Source organism: Cajanus cajan, chromosome 10 (assembly GCF_000230855.2).
Source record: "Cajanus cajan strain Asha chromosome 10, NIPB_CcT2T_4, whole genome shotgun sequence".
NCBI classification, from domain to species: domain Eukaryota; kingdom Viridiplantae; phylum Streptophyta; class Magnoliopsida; order Fabales; family Fabaceae; genus Cajanus; species Cajanus cajan.
The window spans coordinates 13,031,793-13,042,037 of NC_138526.1; the positions used below are offsets into that span (position 1 = coordinate 13,031,793).

The following is a 10,245-nucleotide window of genomic DNA, read 5'->3' on the forward strand; positions in this document are numbered from 1 at the left end:
GAGTTTTATAAATATTTGCAGGTATCCATGCACATTTGTGGATTTTTTTAAAAAAATAAAAAAAAAAAGTATTATAAATAACCTTAAGCTTATATATGATATTAATTACATTGAAATATTAAAAATAAATAATTGATATTAATTTTTGAACTTGCAATTAATGATATTTTTTTTAAATATTAAAAATAATATAAAAATGCAAGATAAAAATATTAATATTTAAGTAATTTTATTTAGTGGGTACCTGCGGGTATGGATACAACGATACCTTCCCCTACCCCACCTATAAATGTGTAAAAAAATACTCGTACCCGTTACTTGTGGGTATCCATTAGGCATGACAATCTAACCATCCCCCGTGGGTACCGCCCCGATTTGGACGGGGAAAACCGTGTTTATCGGGTTCGGGTTCGGGTTTTCCCCAATTGATAAAACTGGGATCGGGGACAAGGATGTTAATACCCTCCTACCCCCGTCCTGTACCCGCCCCCGCCCCGTACTCGCGTTGCTTAATAATATAATTACAAAATTATGTTTATATATATATATATATATATATATATATATATATATATATATAAAAACCAAAATTAGAAATATTTATATGTAAAAATTTATATTATTTTACTTTTCTTTTATTTTTTTTAAATTTATTGATATTTATTTAAGATAAAAAAGAAAGAAAAGAAAAAAGATAGGAGCTAGGGCGGGGGCAGGGCGGGGAAACTTGAGGGGATGAGTACCCAAATTTTATCCCTAGCGGGTATCGGGGGCGGGGACGGGGGCGGTTCAAATTTGTTGTGACAGGGGCGGGAAACGTAAAACCCGCCCCTGCCCCCGCCCCCGTCCCGTTGCCATGCCTAGTATCCATTTAGGCTACCCATTTATTATCCATAGTATATTTTATCCGTGTACCCATAGGTAGATTTTTTTTGTCATACCTACATAAAGGTAACTACAATAATAAAGGTAAATAATAATTTTGTTTATAATATTTTAATGTAAGACTTGTTATTAATTTTATCGTATAAATAAGTGTTTTCATTAGATTATGGATAAAAAGAATCAATTGTTGACATCAAAACATAATTATAGATATTCACCTATAAGATCATCACTGTTTTCGTCTCCACTATCACAATCACTTATCGTCATCGTCACCGTTACCATTGTTGTCATCGTCACTACCGTCGTGAACCACATGCCGACGAAAATGGTGGTAATGATAGTGTTTGGTGACAATGATAATGATGGTAACTCCATTACTAACACCACCATTATTACTGTCACTACATGACTATTATGACAATAGTGACAGCTATAATAGTGGTTGTGGCAAAGGTAGTGTGTATTGGTGATGAATGTAGTTGTAGATATGTCAATAATAATAATCTTATAAATAAGAATTTATATTTATATTTTGATATCAATCATTGATTATTTTTATTTATAATCTAGTAATTATTATTTAGTCTTTTCATCCCATGATACATGTTCTCACATATATATTTGAATAATAAAACATTTTGAGAAGTAAATCAGTGAATTGGAATGATGCAAGAGAAAAAAGAAAACTAGTAGAAAACATATTTATAATTTAGATCAAGATATTCAAAAAAATATATAATAAAGAAGAAAAATGTGTTATTAAAACTTTTTTTGTTAAGAATATATTTATATAGTCCAAAATAAAAAAATAAAAAAAAAAACTACATTTCAGTTTGATTTAATTACTTTTAGTTCTTGAAATGTCATTAACTTTATCCTTTAATCTTTATAATTAAAAATCTTTTATTTTAATTCCTAGTCCATCTACTTTTGTTTCCTTTCCGTCCTTTTTGTTTTATAAAATTTATCTTTTAATCCACATAACAATAGACTACAAGGATTAAAACAAAACAAAAATAATATTTATAAGATCTAAAATAGTACGTTTCTGAATATAAAGATTAAAATATAAAATTTATGAAACTCTTAAATTTTTCAATTTTAAATTGGTCTCATTAATTTTATTTTTATTTTCCCACAATAGTTTTCTCTTATTTCTCTCACTATTTTACCAAATAACTTTAACGTTTCGTGCATAACATTGAGTAACAAAAGAAGAAAATGAAATTATAAATGCAAGCTTTTACTCATTTACACTAACGTAAATAAGCATGCGAATACTTCATTACTAACAAATATTTCATAATTACAATTTCTCAAGTAGCCTAAAGAATAAGTATATAATACAACAATCTCCAAATGGGGTTGAACGCTAAAGCCTTACATCATCTATTAATATTTATAATAGACGTTAACAACAGTTATCCTATAATATTATTAATAAACAGTATTATATTACAAATAATGGACTTGAGCTTTTCCATTACAAACTCAAATAGGCACGATGTATCCCATTCTCTACGACAGATAATCAGCTCATAGCCCTCTCGCTTCACCGGCCTATAAATACGAACAATGTGAATCACAACATCAAACATTCATAAGAATTTACTCATTTAATCACAACAAACTATTGGGGATGACTCAAACTACCAACTACCTTATTAGAGAGGATAGTGACACTCATGCATGTCTAGATGGATCCTCATGCAACTGTGTTGCTCTCACGTTAGTATCATCCTGCCACAAGGAAGCCATTACTTCAGAAGTGCTCTTCAAAAAGAAAATCATTCAAAAAACGTTTTGAAATACCATACTAACCCGAATGCCATATGTGAAACTAGATCGTAAAAAATCCAGTTGTGCCTGCATGTTTGGACCGTATAAGAATTCATCAAATATTATGAGGGATAGAAAATTATCCTTAGCTTTATAGTGAACCATACCAGACCAGGCATGCCCTGATGTGCACCATAATAACCATCGTGATTGGTTGGTATCGAACTTATCGGTCCCTACGCATGTAGAACAGTTTCTATATTATTACACTGTAAAAATATTAAACAAAAATTAATCACAATTTCTTCTACGCACCAGCCCCTGAAGTGTCTGCTGATTCCCGTAGTAATCATCACGTGTTGGGCCCATTAAGTTCAACTGACCATTAAATTAGAAATAAAATACATGAAGTTAACTCACTAAAAATATATTATAAAATACTAGAACTGCAACAATTCATATTCATACCATCCCTTGCACGCTTTGTTGTGTGCCATAATATCCTTCAAGGGTTACTGCAGCTCTTGTGCTGAATTTGTCCTACAAAAGAAGGTTCCTTTTAACTGAACCGCAGTTTTACTTCAAGCAAGAAGACACATGTATTCATTTAACCAAGTTGGAATTCCCATGTAATGTTTCATAACTTTTTCCCTATAGGTTTCATATAAATTCATAACTCCTGACATCAAGACTGAATTTCATCCACAAGTTTTTTTATCCCCAAGACTATAAGATCACTCTTGAAGAGTTTAATTAAATGCGGGAAACAAACCATTTGTTGCAAGTTGTCTAGTGCCCCAACTGTCATCACTTCTGCTTCAGAGTTCACCTGCAAGTCAAGGAGGAGGTCATGAAAGCAAAAACATAATCGTGTAGACGTAAAGTTCTTATAAACAACAAACCTTTTTCTTTTTAGTTGGATTCTTCTTTTTGTTTGACTTGCCCATATTTCTACTTTGGGTATCTTCTTCAGTGGAAAGCTGACCATGAGCCCCTGATGTACCAACTTCTGTAGGACTCTTACTAGAATTGTTAACACTCACACAACTTTTGTGTGCTTCATGTAGCGCATGGAATGCAATACTATAACTCTCTTGGGACAACGATCCCTCTTCACTCAATTTTAGTGCTCGCTGACATAAATCATTATACCTTTGCACCCTAGTCAGCATGTGTTCAGATTCTTCTCCCATTATATTCCTGATCTTTGCATCTTTTGTCCACCGTCTCAAAATATATTGAGATGGGAACACTGGCTGACCAGAATATTGAAGAACAATCAATGCATGTCGACAAAGATAACCTCTGTACTCAAATAACCGACATATACATGACAACTCAAATTTTTGATTCACCACAACAAAGAAGTCTTTATCTGTTTCCATATCATGAACCCTGTGAACAATGGTTGTATCATCCTGCCTGTCAGCTTTAGGATGACAAGCAACTGCACCTACAACCTCAGCTTGAATCTTCTTGAATACAGCATGCGTAAAAATTCCTGCAACACTCTTCTCTAGAGGTGAAGGAGTTTTTAAGGTTGCAACTTTATTCCATGTATCAGAATCTGCTTTTGCTTCCTCTTCATACCTGTCTTGCAAGATCGCTTCATACTGTTTGACAAAATCTTGAACAGAAGTCTTCTTATGAACATATTTGTCAAAGAAGGAATTTACACTTTCAGACCGCTGGACAGTAGACATGCCACCTAAGAAAACATCCTTCATGAATGTCGGTGCCCATAACTTGCGATCTTCATACAATGTCTGCATGCATTCATCCTCTCGAAGTTCAAACCTATCAACAATTTTCCACCATCTCTTCTCAAAATCATCACTGGTCAAGGACCTATATATGCATTTTTCAAATTTTGCCATAAAATTCTCATGCTTTTTAATTACAGGAGCTAAATTTTCAGATATCTTCCCCAATACATGCCATAAGCAAACACAATGAGTAGAATTAGGAACTATTTCTGAAATAACTGACTTCAATGTCTTGTCATGGTCAGTAATTATAACTTTCGGAACTTGACCACCAACTCCTTTCAGCCACGTACGAAATAGCCATGAAAAAGTAGCAGCACTTTCATCTGATATCAAGGCACATCCAAGTAATGTAAATTGGTAGTGCTGGTTCACTCCAACAAAAAGTGCAAGAGGCATCTTATATTTGTTTCTAACATAGGTGGTATCAAATGACACTACGTCACAAAAGTTGATATAGTCATGCCTACTTTTTGCATCGATCCATAAAAGATTTTTCAGACGATGATCTTCACCAAGATCTACTGCATAAAAGAAGTTAGAATTTATATTTTGCATCTGTATGAAAAATTCGAGCATGAGTTTAGCCTCCCCAGACTCCAGACCCAAATTTCGACCTTTATCAAATGGATTCTTATCATTCTTGAGACCAGCCACAGTTTTGTATTCAGCAAACTGCCTGGCCATTGCAGCATACATTCTTCTTGTTTGTTCACTGACTGCTTGGGCTGGTAAGAGCTCGTGATTATGCTCCTTCACAAAGCTATGTATAACCCATTTTCCATCTGACCTTCTTTTTACATGCATGCTTGCTTTACAGTCAGTTTTTGAACAAGATCTTCTACCAGTTGAATTTTCAGACTCTTGTTTGTTCTGTCGTGCACGAGGTCGATTAAATTGTTTGTCATACTCTCGTTTTGTTCCATATCTCGAACAAGCAAACTTTGCATCTATAAATTCTCTTGATGTTTTTGAACGACGACTATTTTGTATTGCAGTGTTGAATCCCATTGACCGAGCGTATTCTTGATAAAAAGAATAAGCTTCCCCATGGGACTCAAATTCCATGCCAGAAAGTGGCTCAAGATTTGAATCTTCCTTAAACATTACAATATCAACTGTCGGTGAATTCAAATCTCCACCATTTAGAGCATGCACTTCAATACCAGCATCAACTATATTTCTGCCATCTATACCTCCATTGTGTAATTTTTCTTCACTGTCCAACATGTTATCAATTGTAGTTGTTTCTTCATCCTCCTTATCATGCTCACCAGAAGGTAACCGAAGATCTATATCCATGATTAACACAGCTTCTGCTTGATGGTTTCAAGGGTACTGAAATTATAAAGAAAGGACATGACATGTCAAGCAATTAAGTAAGGTAGTTCCATCTCAAGCATATACATTGCCTCCCTATGTGATTATGTATGTTCTAGGAACAAAAGAAAGCAACATATAATCATGAAAAGAAATTTTAACTTAAAAGGAGAAATTTTGTTTCATGTCATCTTCTATTCCCAGAAATATGAATGTGGGAATATTTATTTCCATGTTTGTTAGAAAGTTATGAAAATAGATTCCCAGGTATCTTTTCTTCCCAGGAAAACTACATACCTAGACAGTTTTTATTCCCATGATGAAAGGTAGGAAGGTGATATTCCCATGAGAATATGAAGTTATTTTCTAACACAATCGTAGCTTCCATTTTTTACTTAAATTTTTATTCAAATTACTTTGAATTTTAAAAAATATTCCTAGGAATATTAAAATGTAATCAAACACTTTTTAAATATACCTAGGAATAACATTCCTAGTAATAATATTTACGGGATTATTAATCCCAGGAATGTAACATGATACCTTGAAACAAATGCCCCCAAAGGAGGAAAAAAAAAAGTTGTTAGTTTCAAGGCACAAGGCAGTTAATTCATATAAGAGACTGACAGTATAACTTCATTACAACCAGAAAACAATCAAACATTAGATAATAAACATTTGTACAGAATTTGAAACATCAATCAGTAACCAACCAATGATCCTAAATTTAGGGGAGAGATGGGTGACAATTCAATAGAGAGGGCCTGAAATTGTCTAGTTAGGGTCTTGAGAACAGCAAATGAAGGCTGCCACAGAAATCAAGTCATGTTCTCTGAGCAATTTCATAATTTCACAAGGCAAATACTTGATAAATAGTGAACTAATTTGATGAGAAATACTAGCTACACTCTCCTTCATTGGGTGAAAGTTATGTGGGAACTATTGAGACCCACACGAAGTTCAACTACTGGGAGAGATTGTATTGGAAGGAGTGTTAAGAGGGGGGAAGAGGAGGGAGGGGTTGACATGAATGGAGAAAAGATGCCCACTCTCTGCATACCTTTAATGTAAATCCTTGGAACAATGCATTTTGCACCAGGAATCAACATTTAGTTGAACAAAAACATGAAAGTGGGAAGGCAAGTAGAATCCTTTACATGGAGAAAATAGAAGGAAGGAAATACATTGTTCTTAAATCCCATGCAAATTGATAAACCAAATTATACCAGGTTCTGTATGGTGCAAGTAGAGGTAAGGCTAGTAAGAGCAGAGGGCAGTGTGATGTCACCTAGGCTATGTGAACAAGTTGTTTGACTGCCACTAAAGGGTTATCATGGGTTTGAGTGATCATGCAAAGCACGTGACATTATTTTGTTATCAAAGACTAGGAGAAAAATAATGTTAACCTCTTCTTTTATAACTCACCTGGAATATTTCACAACAGCCAAATTTAATTATTTTTTTGGAGGGAGGAGGGAGGGGGCTCATTATATTCATCAAAACATGAGAACATTAACAACAAAGACAATGACAAGAAAAATAAATCATCTTAAAAGAGACAAAAATATGAACAAGCATACTGAAAACTCATCAAAGAAGTAAATCCACTAAACCATTTTTCATTTAAATTTTAAAACGTACCCTATAAAACACAATTAGCAGAATGCTATAAAGAAGCAAACAAGATACAAAGGATTATGACATAGACTTTTTATTGAAAATGCTAGTGTTTCTCTCCAACCATAAAAATAAAAAGTATGAGCTTTTGGTTGACATCTATTTAAAGCTTTGCGCCCCTTATTCATACCAAAGCCTCAATAATTAGTGGAGCCAAAATGTTCCAAGCTAGCATGATAAATCTAACGTTCACCAAAAGCATAAATATTTACACTATGTAACTCAAGCAGACACAGGTGTAGAGAAAGATGATTAGTAGTCTTGGTATTGGCAGAGCACAATATAAACATTAGGGGAAGGAGATATCAGACCTTAGCTCTGCAAAAATTCATTTTTAGTGATTATATTGTGTACTGCTGTCCAAATGTAAGAATTTTAGCCTTTTATTTCTAAAGAGCTGTTATACCAGAAAATAACTCCCTATTCATACAGTTACGTATTGCAATCTGAAAATCAGATTTACAATGAGAAATTATAAAGTCCAAGGTTCTACTCATGCCTTCTTTAGTGTTCCGGTGTTTCTTTATTTGATATGTAGGGATTAAAGAATCTTTTATATTAGTGTCTAGTATTATGTGCTTCTTTTGCCTGAGAAATTTCTTTGTCCTCACAACAAAAGCACTTTACTCTATAGTAACAAAAGCATATCTTGATCAACGAGTACAGTGTACGTGAGTTATTGACAAACTTCATAAAGCCATCAGAGAAACCGTGAGAAGAATGATTATTCAGATAATGAGATATTGATCCACATCTAGAAACAGCCAATATGCTTTAATGGTAACAAGAATACCATCATTTGAAATAAAATTATACTATTTTTCCATTATTAATATCATAGAGATAGAAGGGGAGTCCAAGGGCAACAGTTCAGGTTATTCAGTCAATGCAATGAAAACTTGGTGGTCATAGGCTTGAATCATGCAGTCACCCTTTTGCAGATTCAAAGTAAGACTGCCAAAAGTAGACCAACATTATAGGATCCGCCCTTCCCTTGACACTGTGCTAGCTGGAGATTTATAGGACCAGACTGCCCTATCTTTAATATGATAGAGATAGCTTTGAACAAAATGGATTACATGAAATGTTGCTTTACTGTTTTTTTCTTAAAAATACAATTATACTAAATTAGAAGAAAATAGAGAGAAAGAGAGAGAGAGAGAGAAGGTAAATCTGGGGAGAAGTGACGACTGGTCCTCTCTTCACTGGAATTAAACAATCATTGACTTGAGACAAAAAGATATGACCATCACCCAGTTTCAGAATCCCTCCCCATTAATTGAGAAACAGAGAATCAAACAACTTAAGAACAAATAAATGACATACACCTGCCATGGAAGGCAACAAGATGGATTTGGGTTATTGACTATAGTTGGTCTCAAGTTCCTCATTCTGAGATTTCTAGTGAAAATAATGCATACGTCACAAGAAGTTGCAACAGAGTAACAGACTTGATTATTATCATGATTAAACCTTGTGGAAGAGATTATTCAAGTAAAACAAGAAGGAGTGACGGACAGCAAGGTGTTAGAGAAAGACAGAAATGCCATCAGCCCCGTCGCCATCATATGCTATAAACTTCATAGCATACAAAAAGTCACGGAAAGAAGCATACAAACGCAACTGAATAATCCAAGCAAATAATTTCCTCAGAAAAGACAACATTCCAAGCGAAGTCAAAGCCATCTCATCTCATGACTCTCCTCCAATAAAACAGTCTCAAAAGGCTGCAACATCCATATCGACACAACGGTACATGTCCAAGTCAAATCAAAAGCAGAAGCATTGCATCGCTCACACTAGCTATCCCATCCCCAATTTAATTCAAGTTTCAAACTTACTCCTTCCAATGGCTAACCATCACTCCAGAAACCCTCAAGAAGGGTTTAACCTCAAAAAAACATTCACAAATTCCAATCACAACAAAGAAATTTAAATTAAATTTTTTAAAAAAGAGACAAGCATCAGCAGAATTCAACCTGCTCCTTGGTCCCTCATACGCCATAACCCAAACAGACACACAGGAAAACACAACTCAACCAACTCCCACTCATTCATTCATTCATGTCAGCAGGGTTTTCAGTTTAAAACGAATTGAACACAGTAAGTGACATAGAGAGTGCAGCAAAATTGGAATCCGAATTGGAGTTCATCTCCCTCTCCCATCTGAGAGAGAAGGAAGAAATCGAGGAGAGGGTTGGGGTGCGTGGTGGAGAGAGAGTTACCTGGAGGAGCGATTGATTGATCCGTGAGAGTGAAGGGAAAGAAAGTTAGGGTCGGGTCACGCGAGGAGCATGAGCGAGTGGAGGAAGGAGGTTCCCCAAATGCGTCAAGCTTAGGGTTTCCGAATCCACTCTCTTCTCTTCGTTTCCCAATCAAACTCTCCGAGACCCTCGCACGTGTCGCGTACCTTCTACTTACTCCACCCTTTTAATATTATTCTCCCAATAATAATAATCTTAATGTGCTATTATTTATTTATTTATTTTTCTCTTTTCTGGCCTTTTCCCGCTCGCGGTTTATTGCTTCAAAACACACACTCCTAATCAATGCAAAGGCGCGTGCCTCTAAATTAACCTCACGGAATTATACCATCTTAAATAATAAAAAATAAAAAAAATTTCCTTCTTCAAACAAAGTATACAAGGAGGAAGAAGTAGAAATTCATTCAATTTTAGTACACAATTGTTTTAGCTTGTCAAAAATTTGTTTCATGATATCAAATTTGAGTAGTTTAAGATATGCAATTTTGTTAACTATTAAAAAATAATATGTATTTATTAAATTAGTTACTATATTTTAAATACGATAAATT

The 10,245-nt window shown here is 34.5% G+C and overlaps 1 protein-coding gene across 2 annotated transcripts; it reads right to left on the reverse strand.

Moving 5' to 3' along the window:
* Positions 1 to 2,145: 2,145 nt before the first annotated feature.
* Positions 2,146 to 9,850, reverse strand: FHY3 (far-red elongated hypocotyls 3). 2 transcript variants are annotated; one of them, XM_020367882.3, is made up of 9 exons: positions 9,656 to 9,850; positions 3,570 to 5,771; positions 3,440 to 3,496; positions 3,136 to 3,207; positions 2,983 to 3,045; positions 2,835 to 2,903; positions 2,710 to 2,754; positions 2,549 to 2,628; positions 2,146 to 2,448 (listed from the first exon to the last, which is right to left on the reverse strand). In XM_020367882.3, exons 2-8 carry the CDS (start codon positions 5,733 to 5,735, stop codon positions 2,572 to 2,574), a joined length of 2,529 nt encoding a protein of 842 aa, XP_020223471.1. In that variant the 5' UTR covers positions 5,736 to 5,771; positions 9,656 to 9,850; the 3' UTR covers positions 2,146 to 2,448; positions 2,549 to 2,571. The 2 variants fall into 2 exon arrangements, with proteins under 2 accessions (XP_020223471.1, XP_029128649.1); XM_029272816.2 differs by lacking the exon at positions 9,656 to 9,850 and adding an exon at positions 9,410 to 9,637.
* Positions 9,851 to 10,245: the final 395 nt, after the last annotated feature.